We start from the raw sequence: 27,709 nt of genomic DNA, 5'->3' as shown, positions 1-27,709 counted from the left end.
TTCGCCTGGGTGTTACTCCGAATTTCAGCGACTGGTGCTCTAATACCACTTGTTGACCCGAATGAGCGTCTAGAGGGGGGGTGATTAGATGTTTTTCCTAGATGTGCATACTTTCTACAAACACAAAAATCTTACCAAGAACAAGTGCATAAAATCACAATGTAAATATGCAGGAAATCACAACAACAGTATGAAAGAGATGTGAGATAAGAGAAACTTAACGCAAAGATATTTACGTGGCTCGACACCCCGCCTATGTCCACGCCTTGAGACCAACTCAAGGATTCCCAAAATCCACTATGATCCTCCTTCGGGCGAAGAAGCCAATACACACGGTTGCTCACAAAGAGCTTCAACAAGGTGCTCACTTAGAGACACCCTACAATGGCTCACAAAGAGCCTTTCTTTACAAGAAGTAGATGAGAAATAAATATGTGTTTGAAAGCTCCCTTTTGAGCTGAGTATTACAACAAAATCCTTACTCAATGTCCCCTTGTCAATAGAGTACAAGCAAAACTAAGAGCAGCAAGAAGAGGGCAAGTGAGTGTATGAGCAAACCCTAGAAATGAAAGCACCAATGAATGATCTTTTTACAAGGTGAGGAATAAATGCAATTACTCCTATTTAAACACCAAATGGGCGAGGGGAATGCTGGAGAGCCGTTGGGCATTTATTAATGTAAGACAAGGGTCAAACTAGCAGTTATGCAGCATTTAATGAACGCTGCTGCCCAACGTCCATCGACGAAAATTGAAATTCGTTGATGAGCTCTTTAGTCAATTCGTCGATGAAGCCTTGTGTTCGTCAACGAGTTGCTGTTTCTAAATTCAGGTACCTCTCGGTATCTTTTCATCGACGAGAACCCTATGTTCGTCGACGAGTTCTTCATAACATTCGTCGACGACGCCCTGTGTTCGTCAATGAGTTATGGTTCTAAATTTAGATGCTTCTCGGTTTCTTTTTGTCGACGAGAACCCTGTGTTCGTCGACGAAGGTATGTGTTACACTCGTTGACGAAGCCCTATGTTCGTCGACGAGTCCCTTCTTCTTAAGAATTTTTCTTTTAAGTTCTAAGAAGGTCTTTGTCCGTTTGGGGGTTTCTTTACACATCTTTAAATAACTTTACTTGTTTTTGTTGTGTGTGTGTGATATGCCCATTTCTTGCTCTTAGTTTTGAGTTTACTTCTATATTCAAGGGATTTACAAGATAGTCTCTCTCTCTCATTCTCACACTCGTCCTTTAGATCACTTTGTATATAGTGTAGCGTCCATGAATGCGTTGAGAGGCTGTGCTTTTGGTCATGACACAAGTTGCTTCAACTAATTTGAGACTTGTTGGTTCTGGTGTCGTTTTGTATAGTTGAACATGACTTAGAGAGAAAGATTAGTAGCCTTGAGGAACTGCTAATGGGTTGTTGTCATCAAAACATAGTAGGAATGAAAGACCCTTAAACTACTTGGTCTAACAGGCTTTATTCAAAAGTAATAACATGGTACTTGTCACCATGTCACCCGCATTCTCCGCGTCAACAAGGGTAAGCGAGTAAACTCTCACCCGAGCCATGTTTCTTTGCGAATTTCCATGAGGCACCTAATTACCTCCCCCGTACTGATTCAGTGCAGGCATAGCACTCATCGGCACATGACAAACTCATGCCATATGGCCTTGTTCGCCACAACGGTGACAGTTACCCTTTAATGGCCGACACTCACCCTCGTGCCACCTATGGCACTTGGGAAACTGTGCGCGAGATGAATCCCCCTATGGACCTCGTGGTTCCACTTTCTGTCGTTTACCAGCACCATAGTTAGTCTTCTTCCACTGCCCCTGACGAGCATCAATCTGAGGACCAGAAGGTGTAGCCTTTTCTTCTGATCCTAGACTTCCACTTCCTCTTAAAGACTAACTTCAGCCATGGTGGCTTTATCCACCAGTACAACGAATTTTCGAATCTATAGGACTGCCACCTACTTACGGATATCCTTCCTTAGATCCTTCTTGAACCTCCTCTTATACTTGTTCGATATTCGGCACGGAGCAAAATGAGATAGCTTGATGTACCTGGCCACATATCTCTGCACCGTTAAGGTTCCCTGGGTCAGACTTGAGAACTTATTCGCCTTCACGTCTCAAGTGGAAACTGGGAAGTATCGCTCGAAGAAAACCTCCTTGAAACAGCTCCACGTCATCTCTGATGGCTCGGTTCTTTGCTCCTCCAGCAGACTCACAACCTTCCACCATCTCTCAGCTTCACCTGCTAGCTGAAATGTAGCATAGAGAACCCTCTATTCGTCTGTGCAGTGTAGAACTTTCAGTATCTTCTTCATCTTTTGCACCCAGTTCTCGACCACTATTGGGTCAGATCCTCCAGTGAACTTCAGAGGATGCATGTGGATAAATTTCTTGATAGTGCAACCCGCAGCAGTAGGTGGACGTTCCCATCCCCTAACACTCCGCCCAATCTCCCCAAGACCTACTCAGTCAAACCTCGAGGCATGGTAGGAGACCCTTCGCTCGAGGTCCCCTCTGAGCTACCTTCCAAGTTGTTATCCTTGGGCTCCATTCTGAAAATAGGATAAGAATAGATTAGTATTCCTATGTCATAGCACAATTAACACAATCATTGTAAAATAATCATATTAACATCTAAACTCTCGAGTCCAGGTCTACCTCACCGCACCAACATGAAACCATCAATGGTTTGCCGTGGTTTTACTGAAATCGTAATTCTAGGAAAAACACAGAACACTGTCAATGAATCCCTGTCTAGCTACAAGACAACCCTCGACCTACTCTACCCATATCTCAATCTACCCATTCCTTACATTCCTATACTCTGGTATGTTCACCTAATCAAGCCTAAACAAGTCTACAGGATCTAACAACCTGGTTAGCTTTGATACCAAGTTGTCACACTCCAAACCCCGAAAGTGGGCCTCAGGGTGTGATATGAGAACCTAACATGTATCTGTATCATACAAACATCTATGATACCAATAAATATGAGGGTCAGACCCAATAGGGTTCATAGATACCCTACTCATAACCAATATTCACATGAATAACGCAGCCGAATATATTTCAACCTATTACATTTATTCATACCAAAGTACTAAGTCTGTCATAATACAAAAAATCAACCCAAGGTATCCAACATAATCCAAAATGACATCTCGGCTACAGTTTAGTACTCACAACAGTACTTACAAAAACTAACAGAATACTACACTGTAGAACCCTTTAGAATGCTAGGTCCGGCTACCTAAAGGACCTGAAACAAATTTTTATGATTGGGGCAAGACACTTCTCAGTAAAGGAGAATCAGGTTATATCAGTGTGTGGGCACATGAGTGTTATTCCAATAAGAAACAAAGCATTTCACATTTCTAGTATTTTCACAAACAGTTCTAGTATATTTCACAATCATCGGTATAATCCAGCAAACCGGCATGTCATTATTGACCTACGGTATTGAAACGACATTCCACAACCCTCGACATTATCCAGTAAATTGGCATGTCATTATTGACCCCACGGTATTGAACTGACATTTTAGTAACCATAATCCGACAAACCGGCATGTCATTATTGACCCACGGTATTGAACCGACATTTCACAACCCTCGATATTATCCGGCAAATTGATATGTCATTATTGACCCCACGATATTGAATCGACATTTTAGTAACCATAATCCAGAAAACCGGTATGTCATTATTGACCCACGGTATTGAACCGACACAAATCTAGTGTTTTCACACTCTTGAGCATAAACCGACAATTTACGACCATCGGTAGTTACCTGGCATGTCATACGACCCCATGGTATTAATCCAGAATGTCTCAACCCCACGGAATCAAACTGGCATGTCATTATTGACCCCATGGTAATGAAACTGGCAAGTCACTAACCACCATTCTTGAAAACAATTTGGAACTCCAGTTCCTATATTCCATTTTAAACACATCACAACTCAATCATCACAAAATATCCTCCCCTGCCACACCAATTTGGATAACTAAACAATCATATAATAATTGATCCAGAAATACAGTTTAACATAGAATAAAGGTACGATCATCTCTATACTTTAGTTTTATTCAAATAAATGATTTTCCAAAAGAAATAGAGACGATACCCGAAACCCTAATTTTCCCAAAAATTACACACCCAAAAAATCAGCAATCTCACCCGGTGAAATTTTCCAAACAAGTAACCAAAACATCTGTATAAATATAACCTACAGTTCTACCGGATCAAATTTTAAAAATAACTGATATAAACAAATCCCCTTACCTATTTTCCGAATACCGAAACATGACTCCAAATGGCTCGAAACAGCCACACCGATTCTCAAATCCTAAAATCGAAAGACCGTACGTCAATATCACCCTATTTAGTACAGATCTACAACTCACTCGGCTCGTTTCGACACTTACCTCAACTTCAAGGTAAAAATCGAGAAATCCTCAAATCAAGATTCTACTCCATAGGACTTGTAGAGATTTACCCACTGATCCACGTAGTAACATTGGATCGTTAATTCGGGCAACGAGCTGCTCGAGATCTTAGAGAGAGAGAGAGAGTGAATTCGCAGTTTAGAGAGAGAAAGAGAGAGAGTTATATAATAAACATAACTTAACCCTTAAGTAATCTAAAAATACTCCTCCAAGATATTTATATATAAATATCTAAAAAGATCTCCTCCAAGATTTTTTTTTGTTTTGTTCGGGTTACTACATTTATATATTTTCAAAAACTTTGATTTCAACACTTTAACCTTTGATCTTTGAAAACTTAAATGAGACTTTTAGAAAATATTTTACGTGGTTTTCAAAAATAGGTCTCTAAGTCAAATGTAGGTCCTAAGAGCTTAAAACAATTATATTGAAATCGTGAAGTACTTACATTAGACTTCTTATAAACTATAACTTTCTAAGCACTAAGTCTTCATGCATTTGCTTCCATTCTTTGTGTATATATTGACTTCTTTCTTCAATAGAATTTAACTTCAATAGATCTTCTATCTTTAAGTCCAAACTTTTAATAAACTCATCAAGCACTTGAGATCTTGATCCTTTATAAAACATTTAAGCCCTGAAACTTCTTTTAACCAAATATGTTAAGTGCCCTTGATTTATTATCATCAAAATAAGATTCTAAACCTTGTTAGGCCAACAGGCATAACTCACATGAATGGCACATTTGGACCACTAGGTAGTTCCAAACCAACATGGCTTAGGTAGGATGCCCTATGGCTGGCTCTCTAAGTGACTCGGGGACCGGTTCGAATTACTTCTCTTGAATAAGAGAAATTTATTTCAAATATTTGAGTGTATTTGGGGAGGGGAGGGGGGAAGGTAACTCATACACCCAAAATTGATAGGTATGCCCATAAGGGCGGATAGTTGTAAGGTCAACTTTAGACAACATTTGATGTCTCGCATAGCTACCTTCAAGTTATCCATAACCCTGATGTGGTTACAAGAGCTACTATTGATGTCATGTAGAACCATCTTGAATCACCCATAACCCTCCTAAGCTTTGGATGGCATTGAGTGTCTTGCATAACTTCCATTAGATTATCAATAATCACTGATGCGGTTATAGGGGCTACAATTAATGGCCTGCATAACCGCCCATGAGTTACCTATAACCCCCTGGGGATAATGATGCGTTCATAAATGCCAAACTAAAGGAAAACCTACCCTTACCACTATAAGAAGGGGGTCCCAAAAAGGAGTAAGCATCTCATCCTCACTCCCTCTTCACTTAGTGTTGCAATTTGAACCTCTCATTTCCTAACTTAGACATCAGAGTGATCCCCCAGAGTACACCACAGGTCCTCCAAACCATTATTATTTGATTCCTTTTAGGTGGTCATGGTTGAATGATGATTTAACAAAAGTCGTACAATTCTTGGTAGCAACAAAAAACTTTAACACATATATTGAAGGTCTTTGTACACATTTTGTTGTCAAATCTTCGACAGTTACTTTAGATAAAATTATTAAATTTACATTAAATTTTTCTAAAATTTATATATCATTTTATTATATGTAATTTTATTTTATCCTATAGCCGAAACATTATATACTTGAATTTTCACTTTAATTTTGGAATATGCATTTTTAACATGTACATAGAATGGGATCCTTATTAGTAGCTTTTGAATATTTTCTCCGTCTTCTGCACCCAGTTCTCGGCCATTATTGGGTCAGATCCTCTGGTGAACGTCGGAGGATGCATTCGGGTAAATTTCTTGATAGTGCAACTTGCAGCAGTAGGTGGACGTTCCCGTCCCCTAACACTCCGCCCAATCTCCCGCAAGACCTACTCAGTCAAGCCTCAAGGCACGGCAGGAGACCCATCGCTCGAAGTCCCCTCTGAGCTACCATCCAAGTTGTTATCCTTGGGCTCCATTCTAAAAACACGATAAGAATAGATTAGTATTCCTATGTCATAACACAATTAACACAATCATTGTAAAATAATCATGTTAATATCTAAACTTTCGGGTCCAGGTCTGCCTCGCCGCACTGACACGAAACCATCAATGGTTTGCCATGGTTTTACTGAAATCATGATTCCAGGAAAAACACAGAACACCGTCAATGAATCTCTATCTAGTTATAAGACAACCCTTGACCTACTCTACCCATATCTTAATCTACCCATTCCTTACATTCCTATACTCTGGTATGTTCACCTAATCAAATCTAACCAAGTCTACAAGACCTAACAACTTGATTAGCTCTGATACCAAGTTGTCACACCCTGAACCGCGAAAGTGGGTCCCAAGGTGTGATATGAGAATCTAACCTGTATCTATATCATACAAACATCCATGATACCAATAAATATGAGGGTCAGACTCGATAGGGCTCGCTGATACCCTACTCACAACCACTATTCACATGAATAACGTAGCAGAACATATTTCAACCTACTACATTTATTCATACCAGAGTACTAAGTCTGTCATAATACAAAACATCAACCCAAGGTATCTAACATAATCCAAAATGACATCTCGGCTACAGTTCAGTACTCACAACAGTATTTACAAAAACTAACAGAATACTACGCTCCAAAACCCTCCAGAACGCTAGGTCCGACTACCTGAAGGACTTGAAACCCTATTAAATCTTTGAAACAAAAAAAATACAACCTTCTATTATCTTCTCAACATTATTTAATTTATTAGAAAAATAATAAATTTATAAATTTGTGACACACTCGTGCAACTAGGAGTTAATATTTAAAACTAAAAATGGTTAATATTTATAAGATAAATTTAGTTAATGAGTAGAATAAATAAACCAAGCTCTATGTGTTTTGATTTTAGTCATCCCAAATTTCTTTTCTAAATTTTGGTTAATTCATTAGGATTATGAAGTCCGACAAACTTAAGTTTGTTAATTCAAAATTTTCTTCTTTATCGTAAAAAAATTGCAACCAAATTAATTAAAATATAATCTTAACCAAACTAATTGAAACTATTAGAAATTACACTCCTATGTGTGCCTCAAAAACTCAATAAATTAAAGAAACAAACCGATATATAACATTTTGTGATTTTTGGTATAATCCCAAGGGGGGGGTTGAATTATTATTATTACTATTTTACATTGCTATTGTCAATATTATTTTATTGTTACCTAATTAATTTTTTCTTTTTAATTTTCTTATTAAATTTTATTGATTGAGTAGGTGTTATTATTATTATTATTATTATTATTATCATTATTATTATTATTATTATTTTACATTGCTATTATCAATATTATTTTATTGTTACCTAATCACTTTTCTCTTTTTAATTTTCTTATAATAGAACATATTGGGCCTATCCAAAATTTTCCCGTATAGAGACTTGATTCCTACCTGAATTGCTCCTATATGAACAATGGTGAATCTTTTGTTTTAACCCTATTAAATCTTTGAAACAAGGATATTAAGTAAGAAGTAAATAGGGAAATGAGCAAGTCAAAATAATGATGAAGGAATTTATGAATAGAATATAGACAGTCAATTAGAACATCAAATTCATAAACTATAATAAAATCTAAGTAGATGGTCTTGACTAAGTTGGAGAAACCTGTCTCAACAATCATAAGTACTAACTATTTCTTTCTCACTTAATTTTAATTTCTCTTTTTTTAATCCCACCAAAGCATAATGCCCCCTCCAAGATTTTTTTTTTCTCTTACTACTAGTAATGTATTCATAATTTTTTTTTTCTTATGTAATTTGCCCCGTTCTCTTCTTCTTCTTTTAATCATATTTTGAGAAATGTCTGTACATAGACACTGAGTTAGTATAGTAAAAAATTGATAACTTGAAAAAATATATGTTGTCTTAGTAAAATAAATGACAATACAAAATTTTATTACACTAAATCAAACACACGTTCCCAAATTGAAATTAATAAATAATCATTATTTGTCTGTTCAAGTTATGTTTTAAAGCATAGATTTCAAACTTTGAATTTGGATAGATTTGGATAAATTTCAATACAAATTTATATCATCATATGTCTGGAGAGACCTTTGATTTGAATTTATATTGAATTTGGATAAAATGTAATATAAAATTATATTAAAATTTATTTAAATATACCCAAATGCTAATTCAAAGTTTGAAATTCAAGCTCCTAAATGCAGCGTTGCTTCTTATGCATATCAAATACAAATCTTAATTTAAGACTTCTAAAAACAGAGGTCAATTTTATAGATTAGTTCAATTTTATTTTCTTCAATTACCATTTACTTAGTAACGATGATACTTTCTTCTTCTATGATCTATGAAACTCGAATACGATGATGATTATATTTGTAAGGATCGACGCTCTACGAATGGATTGTAGCTTTAAATGATAAAAAAGTTCAATTTTTAAGGATTCTTCTTGATATATGTTAAAAATTCTAACTCTAAAAAGCTACTTAATGGTTCACATATATTCAAAAGGGTAGAGAATTATTATTAAAAAAAAAAAAGATGAAAAAGGAAAGGTAATTGGTCAAACTTAATTAGACAAATATAATACAAAAATTTTAAAAGTATTAATTTAATTTAATTAATATCAACTATGGACACAAAATATGTACACCCTCCATAGACCTTTCAAAGTGGATCAGGTTGGGTAATTTGCGATGGATTAGGTGAATTATTGGGTGAAGATATTTACAATCCATATAAGACTTATTTAAGTTACGGATTTATGGCGGATCGTATTGGATAATTCATGGCGGATGGCGGATAATTCGTCAATCTCATCCCTAATATAATTTTCTTTTTACCATCCAATGAACAATTTATTTTGTAGCACACTAATTGAAGTTATTTTTAAAATTATAATTTAGTAATATATTAAACATCTAATAACTAATCACAAAATTAATTTTTATTTTTATTTTTCAGAGCATGAATTTGGAGACTTATGTTTTGATCATAAGAAAACTGATTTTCTTTTAGTTTCATTTTGTGTGCAAATTCTTTCTACTTAGTTGCTACGAAATAAAAAAGAACGATTTGGTTTGGTAGTTGGTGAAGTCTTCCTGTTCTCTGGAGATGGCTGTTGGTTTCCCGCTACATTGTCTGGATTTCTAGTATTGGCGTCTGGTTTCTAGTTTGGTAGTCTTTTGATTTGTTTTGATTATTTGTTTTGAGTTTGAAGAGCTCGTGCCCTTGGGTATGCTCAAGTTTATTGTTTTTGTTTTGATAATGGGGAGAGTTGGTCTTCATTTTTTCGAGCATGCCCAGAGTTTATGTATATATCCATTTTGGTCAATATAATTTATCATTTACAGATAAAAAAAAAAAAAGAGTTGAGAGCGCGAGACTAGTCATTGACCAATAAAACTTATACTAATTGATTTGATGATGAATAAGCATGAGCACATGACATTATCAATTAATTTTAATATTAGTTGTTAGCGGATAGACGGATATTCATAGGATAAAATCTTAAATTCGCTAACTGACTCATTTGGAGACGGTAATGAGTAAACTTAAACGGATCGGATTCCGTTCGAATTGACAAATTTTTATTCATTTTATCAGGTATAGTCCTCCACATTTATGAAAATAAAAGGAAAGTTTTGGCATTATTTAATACTTTTGTTTTTGTCTTAAATTTATATAAAGGAATTTTTTAAGACAAAAGAAAAACTTACCGGTCTAAAGCTGCATTTTTTTTCTTAATTAAATTTTAAATATTATTATTAAAGAAAGAATCTTCAAATCTACACCCAAACAGGGCCAAAGGCATGATGACATAATTATAAAATAATAAATATGAGTCCAAATTCCTTTTTTTTTTTTATTGGTTTATTAATTATTTTTTCTAACCAAACGCTTCAAAGAGGTTATGAAGCATTCAAATAGTTCCAAAAACATAGTACCAACGCATCAAATTTTCACTCATTTTCCCTCCAATCCAAGTCAACACCACCTACTTTTTCACGCGTTGCCCGCTAACGTGCGCCGGGTGGTGTCACGAACGCGCCTCGCTCACTCCTTCCGGCAGAATAGCGCATCACGTGACAGGTTTGGCCCCCGTGACAGCGACCGAACTACGCTGCTTAAACGACGCCGTCGCGGTGCGCCGCGGCCCCCGCCCGGCGTACTTTAGCCCGCACCGATCCTTCTCACTGCCGGTTTCTGTCAACCCAGCCAGACCCCTCATTAAAATCTCAAACCGGAGAGAGAGAGAGGGAGAGGGAGAGATAGAGATAGAGAGATTGGTGTATTTCGATTCCGTTCTAATCTTTTGATTGAAGAGAAAGCTTCGGATCTTCGAAACTGAATTGGGTTAACAAAGATTGACCGACAGTGACACTGAGATAGACTCGTTTTGCTTGTCGATGGATCGACCCTCGTAATTCTCCTGCTTTTCTTCGACATTGATTCGGCTCTCTTCGTCTCTGTTATCAGTTTAGCGATTTTCGGGTGCATTGAGCTTTATTGTTCGTTTTCGTGATCATTTGCCTTCGTTTGGTTCTGTTGAACAATATTTTCTTGCTGTTCGGAGCTCGAGATCTGTGGATCTACGTTGTTGCACGCGGATTTTCGTTTTCTTCTCGGGTGATTTCGTTGTGAGAGTGCTGCATTGATGTTGGGTTGTTTAGATTGAGGTTGCTTTTGATGCGTAATTTATAATTCTAGGAATGCGCCATTGGGTTGGGAGATTGAGGTTGGGGGTTATTGATTTGGGGCTGCGTATTTCTTTGTTTGAAATGAAATTGAGCTTGCTAGGTTTATCAAGTTGAGGTTTTGTTATAATTTTGACATGGATGGCAATTAACGTATGCAATTGATTGTGGCCTTGGGGATTTGGCGAAGGAGTGCAATCATTTTAACCTACTCGTACTCTTGACTATTTTTCACTGTGAAATTTTCAATAGATAAAGGTCGGGGAGGGGGGGGTGGGTGTGGATTTTATGTGAGCAAATTCATTTCACTAATTTTGGCTCTGTAACGAGGAATCATGGACCTCTCTGGATCTGTACCTTATCAGCCTTAGTGCGCGCACACTGCACTCATGCAGTAAAATAGGTACACCTGGGTAGGATGATGTTGCCATGCCATTGGAGTTTTTAATTCTTCTGTGTATAATTGGCGGATGTGAATCCCTTTACCCATATGCTTTCTATGGTTTGGCAGGATGAAGTCTGTAAATTTGTTTAAACATTACTTGTATTGTGCCTAATTTGAATTTCTTTTAATGAATAATAAGTTTTATCTGCGTATCTCTTTGTATAGACCGGGTACATGGCTTTGCATGCTATTACTTTTCTTATTTATACGTTATTGGTTGCTTTGAAGTGGGGGCTATGATGGTGAGCGAGCGAGGATTGTTTCTTGTTTTGTTTTTGTTTTTTATTTTATTTTATTTTTTTGTTCTTTGCAGTGTGAAAGGAAAATAGGGAAAATGTGAAGATGGGTGCTGGTTCTCTTGTTCAACCTGATTCATCCTGGTGACTGCTTCAAATAGAAAAGGTTTTCATTTTACAGTTTGATATTGAGAGGTTGTTCATATGAAAAATGAATGTGATGTCTTTTCAGTTGTGCATCCATACAACCTGTTTGGTTGGGGAGAAGTGGAAGAGAAGGGAAAGAAATGAGTTTCTGTGGATGTTAATGGAGAGAGAAAAAATGAAGTGGAGAGAAAAAAAGGTGAAGATAGAGTTGCTCCTTTTCTTCCCCAGTTAAGAGAGAAGTGGAGAGATGCTACTCAAAAAGACTGAAATGCCCGTGGATAAATAAAAAAGTGGCCATGTTGGGGGTTTTCTTGTAAATGATAATTGTCTTTTATTTTATTTCCCCATGTTGAACTGCCCACTCTTTCTTAATAACCCAAACAATGTAAAGGGATTCTAGTTCCTTTTGTCTCATGTTGTATAAGTTTATTTCTCTTCTCTGCCTGTCTATCCAACCAGGCTGTTAGGGCTTATTTAGCGGCACTGCCTAGCAGAAAAAGTTAAAAGATCCATTGAAGTCATTAGATACTTGCTATTTGCCCTTGCTTACTGCTACTAATGCACAATAAAAAGCATTTTTTGTATCTAGTGAGATTTTATGTTGTGTTGAGTTTATTGCTTGCAGTGCAATATTATAAGAACCTGATTGCCAAATATTCTTTAATTTCATAACCTTTTTAACGCCATTTTGGAGCTTTTTAAACACAATATTGATGAATTGTTATGTATATATATATATTCTTATTCTAATGCACAATAAAATGCATTTTTCGTATCTAGTGAGATTTTGTGTTGTGTTGAGTTTTATTGCTTGCAGTGCAATATTATAAGAGCTTGATTGCCAAATATTCTTTAATTTCATAGACCTTATTAATGCCATTTTGGAGCTTTATGTATATATATATATATATACTTTTTTTTTTCCTTTTCTTAGAATTGTATTCTAATGGAAAAAGAATGATGATGCACTCCTGAATTGCACATGACCAATGATAATGGTGGTGTTCATAATTTCCTGACAGAGTACTGTTATTGCCTGGGTACTAAGTTTGTATGAGCGTCCAGGTGGCTGGTGGCCAAGATTATTGCTTTGCTAGCTGTCTAGGTGATTGATGAGTACCATAATTCATCAAAAACTTGCATGGTCGAACCTAAACCAAATTCAGTAGTGATTAGTGAACATATAGACCTGATTGTGACTTTCTGCATACTTGATTATGAGTTGTGACTCGTTAACTAATGTGGACCTTAGTCTCAGATCTTAGGCCAAAGTTGCCTTAGAACCTTCTGCTCATTGTCCCTTTGTAGGAGGTGCATTGGTGCAAGCATGCATGTTGGTACACAATCTGCGTCGGTGACATGAGTGAACTACCATTTATCTGAAACCAATGATGGAGCAATCATGTGGGCCTGACTGTGACTCATTGACCAAGTAGATTGCAGTCTCAGACTTTAGGCCGATGGGCTTAGAACATGCTGCTCATCAGATCTTTGTTGGTGGTGCAGACATTAATATTGACTTAGTGTGACACTGGTGAAATACTGCTTATCTAGCCAAAAATGGGTTCTTAAGGGAAATCAAATTCTAATGTTTAAGCTTTGGAATGTATATCTAAAGGATGTTGGTTTATAGAATTGAGCCCAAATGCCTTGGGTTTGTTGTAGCATACCCTGATATGAGCATTTCTGGTCAGTGTAACTTAGCTGCATTTATAGTCAATACAAGAAAAATTCTGTAGATATATTGGACATCCATAAGTGGTTCATGAAGGGTCATGCCTCATTATCGGATAGGGCGCTGCTCTCAGCTCGGAGTCTTTTAAAGTATCTGTTCATCTGGTCACACTATTTTATTAGTACCCATTAGAGAGAACTACATATCCAAGATGGTTATGCTGCTTGATCTGGAATATGCATAAAAGTGTTTAATTCATTTTCTAGTTTATTTATTTATTTATTACTTTTTTTGCTTAAAATTTACAAAAATGTATTTTTGGTTTGAAGCAAAGGCATCATGTCTCTAGCCATAATGTTCTTTTCTTGAAAGTTAGAACTTTGTTTTGCGGTTGTTCTGTTGGTGATTCTCAATCATGCACTTTGGAGTGGCCAAGTGGGGTCATTTCATTTAAAATCTTGATTTATGGATTTCTAATTTGTTATATACTAATATTACATCAGTGTGAGGGATGATCATCATTAGTGCAATACTGTAATTACTATGTTTATATTCATGTGTTCCACTCCTTGAGGTGGATGATTTCCTTGGCAATCTATTTCATTCTCAAAAAGCTACATTATTCATCTTTTTGCACCCATTGTGGGTGTTCTTTCTGGTTAGATTTGAATGACACTATATACAAGAAATATAGTTTGTACACTTACTTGTATTAATCTTTTTTATGGCAGGTTTGGATTTGGTTGAGCTAAATTAATTGGCTCCATGGGTGTAACAGGGAAATGGATCAAAGCTCTGGTTGGTTTAAAGAAACCAGAAAAGCCACAATCTTCAAATAAAGATGAAAATGTAAGTCTGTGTGTGTGAGTGTGCACAATGTATTCTACAGTAAGAATGGCCTTATTACATAGGTTTGCATGTGCAACAGTGCGAGTCATTAATTGAATTTAATTTGATCATATAGAAGGTTACCTCCTTTGTGAAATTAGAATTGATTTAGATTATTTTGGAATGATTTGAGCTGTATTTTTCTTGGTTTTCCTGTAGTCTTTGTAGCTCCCTTCACCTCAATCTGGTGACTCTTCCTTACTGGTACATATAGGAAGGGTAACATGATTAAAGTGGAAGGTTGTGTAAGGTCAACAATTAAAGACCAAGGAGAATGCTTAGTGCAGTCAGAAACCTTGAGTGTCTAGCAGCTTTTATATTTATGTTCTTTAAGTAAGTAACTTTTGACACTATGCTGCCTCAGACTATGGTTGGCTTATTTGAATTCCTCTCCAGAAGTTGCTTCTATTAATAGCACTAAATATGCTGTGATCTTTTGAGGCTCCAGGACAATTTTCCATGCTCTTATCTTCTGAAAGCCCTAATTTGGGTTTGAGGTCTTTCTTGGGTTCTAAAAAAATGGTGAAGGATTTTTTACTTGAAAAGGTATTCACTTTTTGATTATTTTTTTATCATTTAAGCAAAAATAAAGAAAAGCCTTTTATTTGAAAAAGAAAGTGACTCCAATTTGATCAAAGAAAGGAACTAGTTTGCAAGCACAGTAGTCAAAGGGACAAGGTGCATTGAGCTGCAAAGGGTACTTGAAGCCTAAGTGCGAGGCGCGAGGCGCACATTAGGTTTGCGAGGCATGAGCCTAATGGATTCTTGATTGTAAACAAATTACCATTACTATTAGAATTTAAAAATATTAGAATATTCAACACCAGAACATAAGAATGAATATTATAGCACAAATTTTCAATAATAATTAATGTCAATGCCATAAGTTCCACAAAATAGAAGCAGAAATGCTACTAGGAAACAGAAAAAAGCAAAAGCAGGAGCAGTGCAGCTGTGACTGAGATGCCAGAAATTCCAAATAATAGAGGTAGAATTGCCAAGAAGAAAAATGTTTCCAGAAAAAAAAAACTCAGTTTCCAAATATAAAAGCAAAAAAATTAAAGAAAAAAAAAATCAAAGAGAGAGCAGAGAGCAGCAGAGCAGTTCCGAAGAAGAATAAGAATAAGGCTGAGAGCAGCTGAGAAGAAATCAAAAGAAACAAAATCAAGAAGGGGCTCGCAGCTCTGTCTGAGAGCTGCGTAGCAGGCCAGAAGGAAATGATGAAAAGAAGGAAGTCTGGGAGCAGCTGAGTGAATATTTCTGGAAGAAGTGGCAGAAATTTCATAAAAAGAGAAAAAAAATAAAGAATAATAAAACAGCTGGCTGAAATTAAGAGTAGAAAAAAAAGTATAATGTAAACATGTGTGAGGCGCACCTCACTGCTCGCGCCCGGGTGCATCTCAGTGCACCTCTTAAATGTCACCTTGCCTTGTCCCCAATGTGGCGCAAGCCTCATCACATCAGTGTGCCTTACACCCAGGTGTGCCTTTGACCATTATGCTTGCAAATGAAAACATTTTAGGTTTAGGGACTAGGTTATGAGATGGAAAGGCATTAAACATGCATCTTGGCCCAAAGAGGTTTTACATGATTATGTTGGGGTCTTTAGGTTTGCAGGATGCAATATGTGACTGGGAAAGGTAAAGACATGGCACTTTAAATGGGATGAGACTTGGGCTTAGGTTCAAGCTCCTTTTCGGTACCAGTTAAGAGTAAGTACTTAAAACCTACATCTTGTAGATAAATAGTGTTTGCTATTAAAAAAAGGGTAATGTTTTATTATATTTGAAATGACACTTATCATGCCAGTTACCTTACCCGCTTATAAGTGGATACTGTTAAGACAGAGCAATGGTCCCCCACTTCAATGATGGGCAGAGGCTTTGAAAATATGGCGAACCACTAGAAGTGTATACTATGGGGGTCTGATTAAGAAGGATAAAATTTTCATGGCAGCTTTAAGAATTAAAAACAATGAAGAGAATAAAAGCCTATTGGTGAGAAAAGCCCTAGATTGGCTACTTATCGCAACTATTTTTTATTATAAAAGTAATAAATCATAAATATAAAGAAAAAATGAACATCATAGCAAGTTTACTGTTCATTGTAATCTAAAATTCAACTCTAAACTGTAACTAAATGATATTTTTATTTAGTATAATAAAAAACTCAATAAATATATAAATGGACAGAAAACTGAAAATAAAAAAAATATACAAGATAAAAAATTTGTATACAAATGAAAATAAATTAAAAAATCTAAACACTCCTAATATCAATAAGTCCATGTTATACAAGCTCAAATGAACTTAAATACACAAAATAAAGTCCCAGGTTCTAACTTAATAAATTTTAAGAAGGAAAAAATCGAAAAAACAAAAAAAATAATGTGTAAAAACAAAATAAAGAATTAAAAATTTAAGCCACTCTACAGTAAATTTTTTATTTTTTATCAGCCAAAAGAAAATATATTATAATTTTAAGGTATCAAGGGGATGCCAACCCATGGTACAAAACATCAACTGCCCTATAGAGTGTCGCAAACATCAAGGATTACAAAATGATCATTATCAATGTTCCCACTAAGCCAGCTGGAGATGGCAATAATCCATTGGGCTTTGCAGGTCTGATGCGGAGTAGATGAATCTTTGAAGGCTCTCTTACTTCTTTCTTTCCAGGCCCACCAAAAGATGGCGAGGGGGATAAGTTTCAAAGCCTTTTGCTTCTCCTTCCAAGCCCAAATCTCCCCTCCAACTGAATTTGTCGTAACTTGCTGCTCCCCAGTTAAGGAAAGAGCGAAATTCCACATGTTCCTTGTCTAGGGGCAGTGGAGAAGAATGTGGCAGCTATACAGAGAAAACACCGATTCGTGACTATAAGCCCTCTTTTTTGCAGATTGTTGAGGATTAGAATATTTCCATGAACGGACTCCCAAGCAAAAAAGGTTCTTTAAAGGGGCTGCTGTCCTCCAAATGTAAATTCAAGGGGAGTTATAGCAATATGTTCCCAACGGTGAGAGCTTCTTATAAAAAGATTTAATAGAGAAAACACCATTTTTGTTCAAAGCCCATTTTGGCTTGTTGGGGATGTTTTGGTGACAGAAATTGTATAGAAATCTGTAGAATTTAGAAAGTGTGTGAATTTACCAATCTGCCACATCCTTTGTAAAGGAATCTCCCATAAATTCCCTGATCAGTGATTTGGAGATGATGACTGATAAGGGCATTTCTGTCACAAGCCAAGTTGCATATGAAAGGGAATGCAGCTTTAAGATTATGGGTCTCGCGCCACATCATGCCAAAAGTAAACATGGGCCCCATTCCTCACTTGAAATGTCACAAATTGAAAAAAAATTAAAAATTATACCACTCTATAGCACTTCCATGTCATACAAGCTTAAATGGTTTTAAATACAAAAAAGAAAGCCTATTAAATGCATTTCACTTGCAAATCATTTCAGGATTTGCACCATATTTTTTATCTCAAAATCTAACCCTTCCTATTTTGAACCTTTAAAGATAGTATGTCCAGGTTAGACTTGGAATCATTAACCTAAATCAAGAGGAGATCAGAACAAAAAAGAAAGGAAAAGCAAAATTCAGTTATCAAACTCTTGATTTGAAGCTTGAACTTCAGTTATTGATGAGAATATAAGTCTTGAGAGCTTAGAATCTCAGTTTGTGAGCCTCAGAGAGCAGAAAAGAGGAGAAAAATTCAGTGTCGAGGGCCTCTTCAGCCAATTGGAGCTGTAATGTCCTGTCATGGATGTTACAGATATGTAATGTTACTGTAAAGGATGTAATGTTCCCTTACGGACCGATACACTGTAAATTTTACTATGGAGGTTAAACTGCCGTGCAATGGCCTCATTAGTGCCCAGTACCCTTATGTAACAACCATTATGCACCCATTTTCAATACCATGGCGGCAACTTGAGGAAAAGTATTGGATGTTGGTTAAATATGACTATTTGTGGATAAGGGCATAATTGTATTTCATGATAGTTAAATATATAACTGGGTGTAGTTGATGGATTTACAACTCCTTCTACAACTCTCTAGGCAATCCATCTCTCTCCTCCCTTCTTCCTTTCCCTTTCCCCCTTCAAACCTAATCCTATATTGATTATAACTCTCACTGAGGGGTGAATGGGGCTTCTAAAATGAATCCTCATGGAGTGAGGGCCGCACCGAGGGGCTACCCTCTATTTAGGGGATATGCCTTGGTTTTCTGAAGAGCCTTCATCCTCACTAAGAGGTGAGCAAAGGAACTTAATGGACCCTTGATGGTAGGGCTCTACCAAGGGGTGAATAATAAAAAAGGGCAGCCCGGTCCACAAAGCTCCCACGTATGTGGGGTTCGGGGAAGGGGTGGACCACAATAGGTCTATAATACGCAGCCTTACCTTGCATTTTTGCAAGACGCTGTTTCCACGCCTTGAACCCATGACCTCTAGGTCACATGGCAACAACCTTACCATTGCGCCTAAGCTCCCCTTAATTAGTAAGTGTGTTATTCACAATCCTCACTTATGCTATGTTCGACACTATCAAGTATCAAGCTCACAATGATTTCTAGATGCTAGATGTGGGAGTTAGGCTTCTTTTTATAGCATTCCTTGGGGCTGGGGGTTTCTTCTTTATTCCACGTGGGACAATTGCAATTTGTGAAACTGGCATTTAAGGTAGAAATTCACATTGGAGAAACAATTAAGCACAAAAATGGGTTGCTGGAACACCTGATTGACTGGAAGGCCAAGTAGTTTGACTGTGCAGATTTGGGCAGTAATCCAGGTTGACTGCCTAAATCTAGGCAGTCATCTGGGTTTCCAACATTTGAAAATTGTCCCAACTATGGTCACAACTATTTTATTTCTTGACAAAAATGTGTGATTAAGAGCTTGTTGGAAAGCGCAATGATTCTAGTTGCATATGTAATTAGTTTCATGCAAAAAGGAAAAAGTGAAAAGGAAAAGTTATGGTCAAAAGTCAGAACTGTCAACATTCCTACTGGAGACAGTGCATGGCCCAACATTGAGATGTAATTTTTCTCCTATTTCTTAGTGTTTCTTAGTGATTATGGTCAGACAATGTGTCTATGAGAAGCTTTTTGACTCAAGTTTTGAATGCACTCTGTTGTGCTAGAATATTCTGCATGATGTGATAGATATGAGTAAAAAATCAAGCAAAGGTAGAAGTTGAGAGCATTACTTCTCTCTGATTAGATGGTGTCCTGTGACCAACGTTAGTATAAGTCTATAAGCGATTCAATGGACTTAAAATAGTTGGACATGTATGATTTTATGATGAATGTACTCAAACCTTTTGTAGCCATATTATTTATTGGACCAATGAAACACCCACAGTAGAAGTCAAATGCATGTGACCCAGTATGCACAATAAATCAACATGTCTTCAAAACATGATATATTGCATTTAACAATAAAAGGGCTTTTTATATGATTTGATGCATGTGCAGAAAGCTTTTTATATGATTTGATGCAAAGGATTTGTCAGCATCCAACTGCACAAATATAGGTGTCTGCACAGGCATTTTAGTTGCTTACTCAAAATCATGATGAGATCCATCTTGGTTGTGTTATATGTCTCAGTGAGAAAATTTGGGAATTCTAAGTTGTGCATTTGGGTTGCTTATGTGCTGTGAAATAACTCTGCATGGAATGTGAAGAATGGTAGGAAAAAAACTTTCCAATTCATTGTGAAATTACATCCCTACTGTTAAAATGTTGGAGGACACTATTCTTTAGTTTTGGTATTGGAAAATTTGTTTTTTAGGGGACCATCTTCTTTAAATGTGCCCGACTGTTGCAATTTCTGACAATTTTTCTTCATTGGCTCCATACACTGCTTGTGAAATACCAAATTTATATTGAATTATAATGAAATGATCAATTGTTAATTGAATCAGAAGTTGTGGCAAATCATTTATTGATTTTATTCATTTCAGAGAACGTTAGTTGCTGGAAAGTTTCGACATCGTAGGAAGCATTCTGTGGAGATTGATGCTGATATACTTCAAAATGAGTTTAATCACAGTCCTGGTTCTCCAGTTGGAGATGCCAATAAACACTTGCTTCTGGATGCAGCTGGCTCACCATCTCGTTCACTTCAAGTGCAGGATGAAGATCGAGATCAGCAAAATGTGAGAGAAGAGTGGGCTGCCACATACATCCAAACAGCTTTTAGAGGATTTCTGGTACTGACCTAGTTCATGCCAACTCTTTGGCAGTCTCTACTCTCAGATCAACTTTTAGCTTTTGATTTTGACTGAACTTTTGAGGCTTCAAAACTACTGATTTTTTTTTTTTTTGCAACTTCAATTTGAATTATGAGAGGCAGTAGAAAGGGTAGGGGTGGACCTAAAATAACTTGAAATGGGATAGTAAGGATTTAATAGCCTTAAATTTGTTGAAAGAAATTGTCCATGATCACATAAATTAGCAGAAAATGATTCATGTAGCTGACCCCACCTAGTGGGACTTAAGGCTTGGTTTTGTTGTTGTTGCTGTTGTTGTAACTTCATTTTGAATTGTGAAAAGTGATGGAAAGAAGCAGTAAAACTTAGAATTTTTTGTGAGACTGTGGAAACAGTTAATAGACAGAAAGATGCATGATTTATAATTAAAATATTGTGAAAAAAGGTGTAAATCACAAGTATATAGTGTGCATTGTGTAATAATTGTAAAATGATGAGTACATATGTTCAACCTGTATTGATAAAATTCATAAAGATGCAAATTGCGAACACTTATAAATCCATTAAAACCTGAGGTTTATTTGATTACAATTGTCAAATTTGTTGAAGTTTTGTATGAGAATTTTCGAACCCTCAAATGTTTCATCAAAGTTTTACAAAATGGCACTATATTTATTGTTGGACAGTTTGATACTTAGTTTAATTTGAAGGACATTCTATTCCCATAACTGAAATTTGGACAAATTTCACTGCAATTTTGAGATTTTGATAAATTTTAGATAAATTGTGGAAATTTCGAAGGAAATTTGTAAGATAGAAAAGAAATTTCCATCCAAGATTTAATAATTGGTCCATTCTTAGCCTAGGTAAAACCCATCTTCTTGCCATTAGGCTTATCTCCTTTTTGATTTCAAGGATGGAGAGTGGAAATTTCATCATATATTTGACATTTTGTGGAAATTTAAAACCTTCTAATTAGCACCTTCAATCAATTCCTTGTTCTAAATTTTGATATAGTTTTTTATGCTTTGTGGATAAGGTGGTCTCAACGCTTTTCACTGGTCGCAATTGTGTCTTGTTTGAACTTCATGTGATACTAGAACTTCCTATTAAATACCCCTGTTGTTTTTCCTCTTAATCAAGTTTAGAGATGAGATTACAATTGAAAATTTTAATTCTATATCTCTTTTTCTTCAAAAGGAAAAAAACGGTTTTTGTGCTTGATTGCCAATATGAAGGTTAGAAGTGAGACTCAACTTTATGGGCATGACTTGGATCATTTGATAGATTACTTATGTATTATTGGACACTCACACACACAACCCCCACAATCTTATACACACAACCTCCCATAAGGGAACTTCAGCATTACATTTTATTAGTTATTGTTGATTCTTTGGCTTATTTTCTGTTTTGTTTTGTTTTTCCTAATTTATTATTTGAATTTCCCTCCATATTTTAGACCTTGATTTTCAGTGATTCACATCTCCTAATTTGCTTGAAGTTGGATGGTTCTTGAATATAGAAATATGATGAGCTGTTAGAATAGATTTAAGGTGAACAAGGGGATGAGAGTATGGTCTCAGGGTTTGTTTGTAGTCCATATTTATGCTTTGTTAAAATAGTTAAGTCCATGTATAAAGAAAAATGATGACTTCTCTCCTTTCGCATGGTTGTTTGAAGTGGCTATTATAAGATTTGAAACTTCCTTAAGTAGTGACTTGCAAATTTGTGAAGCATAAATGATGATGGGAGTGTAACACAACAGATACTAAACTGCAGCAGATCCTGAAATAAATGCATATATTTTACTGCATTCTGCATTCTATTTTTTAAATTTATTGGTGGACTCGATTTGAATAATGGATTTCTTCTTACTCATAAATGCCAAAATACAGACACACAGACACACACGCACACTCGTGCTTCTCTTTATTCAGTCCACAAGTCCTAATGCATCATTTAATCTCCAAAAACACACATAGACACCTTCAAAAGAGAAGCTGTATTTGTGTACATGTTGAATACCAGCCCTTCTTGGATGCTTCTCGAGCACATATTTGATGCTCCCAATACATGTTGAGAATTTTTAAACTTTTAATCTGGAAACTTCTCTTACACTTGTACAACATTTACCTAGCACCTTCCATGTTTACCGAGACAAGCTTTATCTTGTATTTATATTTATTCAGCTTGAATGATTGCCAAACATTTAAGTTGAGCTTGCATTTTACCGAGCACGATGTGAAAACCTATCATATTGAATGAGCCCATCAAATTAACTTAAGGTTTTCTTGAATGATTGTCGCAAATTTCACATCATCATTTCTATCATGGTTGCCTTTGTGTTTTTTGGCTGAGATTTTTAAATAGAACAAGATGGGGCCATTCTATTTCCACTGGAAATCCAAACTCACCATAAAAATGCACCTTAGAATCATTGGTAGAAGTGATTTTATTTGGAAATTCCCTTACCTAAGTGCATATCTTCTCTTAATGTACTCCATTCCTCTCTATTTTTTGTCTTTATTTATGATTCTAGTTGGGGTGGTGGGTAAGTTAGAGGTTGAGGATTTCCCTTTGGTTTGGTACAAGGGAGAAGTGAGATTATGCAGTTGGGTTGAATGTTCTGTTTGGGTCTAAGAATGAGGTGGGTCTTGGACTTGGTAACTTGGTGTCCAATGATACTGCTCTAGCGATTAAGTGGTTTTTGATGGTTCCCTTGGAATTTGATTCCTTTTGACAAAGGCGATTAAAAGCAAATTTGGTATGCATGAGACTGGTTAGGATGCTAATATTGGTGTTAGAGCCACCCATCAGAGTCCTTGGAGATTCATTTTTCAAGTCCCTTATTGTTTCCTTCAATTAAATATAAAGTTGGTGATGTCTCATTGGTTCTTGTGTCTAATTCTGGGAGGATTTGTGGGTGGGGTAATTTTTTTTAAAAATCATTTTCATTCATCTCTATTGCCTGTCTTTTTGTTGCATAATGCACCCATATCTTCTTTTATGTTTCTTGAGGATGAATTTTTTTCTTGTTATTTTAATTTTTGCAGAAATCTCAACAATAGGGAAGTAGTTGAACTTTCTTTGTTCCTCAATTTGCTAGATGCTCTTCAATCTTCGTTTAGGAGGGATTATAGAGTGTGGACAATTGCTTTTTTTTTTTTTTTTTTTAGCACGGCCCAATGGTTTGGGATTTGTGGAATAGACTGTTTGGTTTCTTTGGTTTAAATTGAGTTCGCCCAGAATACGGCTTTGCTGAAGTGCTTATTTCCTTTTTCTTTAAGGCTTTGGTAAGAGGCAGGATAGTAGACCTGTAGAAGATTGTGTGTTTGTGCTGTTTTTTCAATTCTTTTCAGAATTTATTTGGAAGAAATGCCTGTATGTTCAATGGACAGTCACTGGCTTTACCTTTGCTTTGGGATAGGATTGGGTTTCTACCATTTCTTTGAGATTTTCTATCTTGTTTGTTTCCAAGGATTTTTTATTTAGACTTTGATTGGACAGCTTTGATGATATGATTTTTTTTTTTGGTTTTCTCTTTTTTTTTTCTTTTTTTTTGTATCATACAAGATATTTTATCCTCTGCTTTGTACATTTTTTGCTCTCAATGGAATTTCTTTTTTCATTTTTAACAAAAAAATGCATGTACCAAAAAAAAAAAAGGGAAAAAAGAGAAAAAAATCCGTGCATGGAATATAATTTGTATTAACTGTCAACTGAAAATACCATATGAGAATGTCCACCATGTCAAAAAATGCTTGTTCGAAAGAAAGCAATCCATGCATGGAATATATTCTGTATATTTGCAAATTTGTGATGCAAAAATACCATGGAAATGCACAATGAGAGTATAAGTCAATTGCTTTTACACAACTGGTTAATGCTGCTTACTGTTCCCATAGACCAGACCCTATCTTGTCCATTCGACAGAGAGTTGTAATAATTTATGTCGCTTTTTTATGATGCATTTTCGTCTTATTTTAGTATTATTTTCTGTGGGATAAAAATGCTTACTATGTTTTACCCATTTAAAATTATCATTTATACAATATTTTAATCAAGTATTTATTATTATGGTAAATTTTTTGTGAGATTTTTAATGGTCATTTTCAATTTTTTTTGGGGCCTCTAGTTTTAAAAGAGTTGCTGTAGTTTATTGTATTACAGAAATATTCAAAAAGTAAAAATTTGACATCTAGACAAAAGACACACGTTGTTAACTTGTTATCTCAAAATATTCTTGATGGTACCTGAAGATTTGGTTGATATGTTATCTACGTAGTTTAATTGATGATCTGTTGTCCATTTTTCACTGCACAATGAGAGTATGAATCAATTGCTTTTACACAACTGGTTAATGCTGCTTACTGTTCCCATAGATCCAACCCTATCTTGTCCATTCGATAGAGAGTTGTAATAATTTATCTTGCAATTTTATGATGCATTTTCTTCTTATTTTAGTATTATTTTCTGTGGGATAAAAATGCTTACTATGTTTTACCTATTGAAAATTATTATTTGTACAATCTTTTAATCAAGTTTTTATTATTATGGTAAATTTTTTGTGAGATTTTTAATGGTCATTTTCAATTTTTTTGGGGGCCTCTAGTTTTAAATGGAGTTGCTGTAGTTAATTGTATTACAGAAATATTCAAAAAATAAGAATTTGACATCTAGACAAAAGACACATGTTGTTAACTTGTTATCTCAAAATATTCTTGATGGTATTTGAAGTTTGGGTTGATATGTTATATACGTAGTTTGATTGATGATCTGTTGTCAATTTTTCACTGACATCATCAATGTGGCATATGTGCATGGTCATTATCCTTTTTGATTCTAAGACCTCTGTATAAGCGTGTTCTCTGAGCTGTTGACATTTGATACAGGGATCACTATTTTTACGTTGTCGATATTTAATTCAATCTCCATTTAGGGAGGAGCAAACAATTGTACATTATTGTGATTCGTACATGTTTCCTTACATATATATATAAAATTTAATTCATATTGAGCATTGTGGGGATCTTTGTCAGGCTAAAAGAGCTCTTCGAGCTTTGAAAGGATTGGTAAGACTTCAAGCCCTTGTTAGAGGCCATGCTGTGAGAAAGCAAGCTGCAATAACCCTTCGTTGCATGCAAGCTTTGGTGAGAGTTCAGGCTCGTGTCCGGGCTAGGCGTGTTCGTCTGGCATTGGAAAGTCAAACAGCACCACATAGATTTCAGCAGCAACTTGCAAATGAGGTTCGTGTTCGAGAGATAGAGGTAATGATGCAGGACCAATGTTCAATATAATTTTTTCAATTTTTTCAAATTTGAATAACATTAGGACCTAGGAGGGCTTACATTGTATGGGGAATAGGAAAACTAATTTTATAAGCCTAATTAACTGAAATACTATTTTTTATTTTTTTAAAAAAAACATATGATCCCAATAAAAACAAATTTTCCCATGCTGTATTGTGTCAATCTTCCCTAGTTGAGAAAAACTCAACCTTGAGTTGAAGCAGGGATTCAAATTAGCTGACATAACCCTCCTCATTTTCATCCCGGTAATTCTAAGTGCATTCAATTGGAGAGTGCTGACTGCTGAGCCCTCTTTGAATCAGGCGATTTGGTGGCAGCAGGAGGTGGCTTATGTGGAACTGATATCTTCTTACAAGTATCCTTCCTAATTTTCAGCAGTCTTAGCAAAATCGGCTGCTTGATCAACTGAATTGCAACTCAATGTATAATCTATAGCCGAGTCTTCCACTCTACTGAATGTAACATCGAGTAACCAATTTGTGAAACTCAAGGGTGTACATATCAACATTCTTGTCATGTTCAGCTAATGCACACAATTTGAAGTTTATTTCTTGCTCATAATTAATAGGGATGAATTTTTCTTTGAGCTTGCCTCCAAAGTTCATTGATGAACTAGATTATGTTACCAAGTACATGCAAGGCCTTGAAACAAATAAAGGCCATGCCAATCCTTTATTCTAGTCAGACACAATAGGTAAATATACTATCGATTAGATTGAACCAATTGAATAACATCTTTGGATCTCCATCTTTAGTGAACTCTGACAAAGTGACATTTATTTCATAATTCTGCTTGCTAGAGGTTTGCACCAGACTAGGTATGTTATCATGGTTACAAACAGTATTTGGGCTACTAAGGGGAAAATAATTGTCCACGATTCGCGCTGTTTTCTATTCACGAAGGCAACCAGGGGATGGTAGTGGGACTGTTAAGTCCCCTTCCCCTAATAGAGATAATAGTCCTTTTGACAAACGGAGGAGGGATAGGGGTTGGGACTTTAGTGTTGGTATACTCAGGAATTGGGTTTTAGTGCCCAATTTGAGTTGGGTTTAATATGGAGTAAGGTCTTTTTTGCCCAACCGCAACTTGCCTTGTATTATTTACAGCTATAAGAAATTACTGCTCAAATATTAACATTAACATTTTAAAAGCATATATGAGCAAGAGAATGCTTTTTAAAACTGCAAAGTTTGGGAATAGGGATCTCAAGAGGCAGTTTATCATGGCGAGTAAAAATGACACTGTTTTTATTATGTAAGTTGAGTAGAGTGTAAATTATTTTAATTCCATTTTGATTATTTGTAAATAAGAGGACCCCAGGTCCATCCAATGCTCCCTTCCCCTCATAGTTATAATCAAGTTTACCATTATGTTGTACTTGTGTATGTGAAGCCAAAGAATCTTGTTCAAGCAGCTGCCGGTACTATGACGTCATGCTGTGTATTATTTAAAAAATAAAAAAAATAATATAAAGAATTCAATTTTCGCACTTATCCAACAGTTTCTGCTTCACTGTCTATTTTACACTATTTATATTGATAGGGAGTGGGACTTGTAGCACCAAATCTATTGTGTGTGAGGTTCAATTCCTATGATTGATCCCCACATTTGCATCCCACCCTCCACCCTA

The 27,709-nt window shown here is 35.8% G+C and overlaps 1 protein-coding gene across 4 annotated transcripts in view; it reads left to right on the top strand.

Annotated features, from left to right (window-relative positions):
• Nucleotides 1-10,415: 10,415 nt before the first annotated feature.
• LOC131148563 (protein IQ-DOMAIN 5) overlaps nucleotides 10,416-27,709 on the top strand; it is a 31,074-nt gene continuing 13,780 nt past the window's right edge. Inside the window, exons 1-5 of one of the 4 annotated variants that reach the window (XM_058098345.1) lie at nucleotides 10,416-10,885; nucleotides 11,918-12,006; nucleotides 14,394-14,511; nucleotides 20,518-20,766; nucleotides 25,809-26,036. In XM_058098345.1, the coding sequence (XP_057954328.1) occupies nucleotides 14,428-14,511; nucleotides 20,518-20,766; nucleotides 25,809-26,036 (561 nt within the window). In that variant the 5' untranslated portion in view covers nucleotides 10,416-10,885; nucleotides 11,918-12,006; nucleotides 14,394-14,427. Of the gene's footprint in view, nucleotides 11,563-11,917; nucleotides 12,007-14,393; nucleotides 14,512-20,517; nucleotides 20,767-25,808; nucleotides 26,037-27,709 lie in introns of all 4 variants that reach the window. The other 3 variants (XM_058098346.1, XM_058098343.1, XM_058098344.1) reach the window with 3 other exon arrangements.

This window comes from Malania oleifera, chromosome 2, assembly GCF_029873635.1.
Source record: "Malania oleifera isolate guangnan ecotype guangnan chromosome 2, ASM2987363v1, whole genome shotgun sequence".
In the NCBI taxonomy this organism is placed as follows: Eukaryota; Viridiplantae; Streptophyta; class Magnoliopsida; order Santalales; family Ximeniaceae; genus Malania; species Malania oleifera.
Note: the sequence above shows the minus strand (reverse complement) of the source record. Positions and strands in the feature narration are given on the sequence as shown.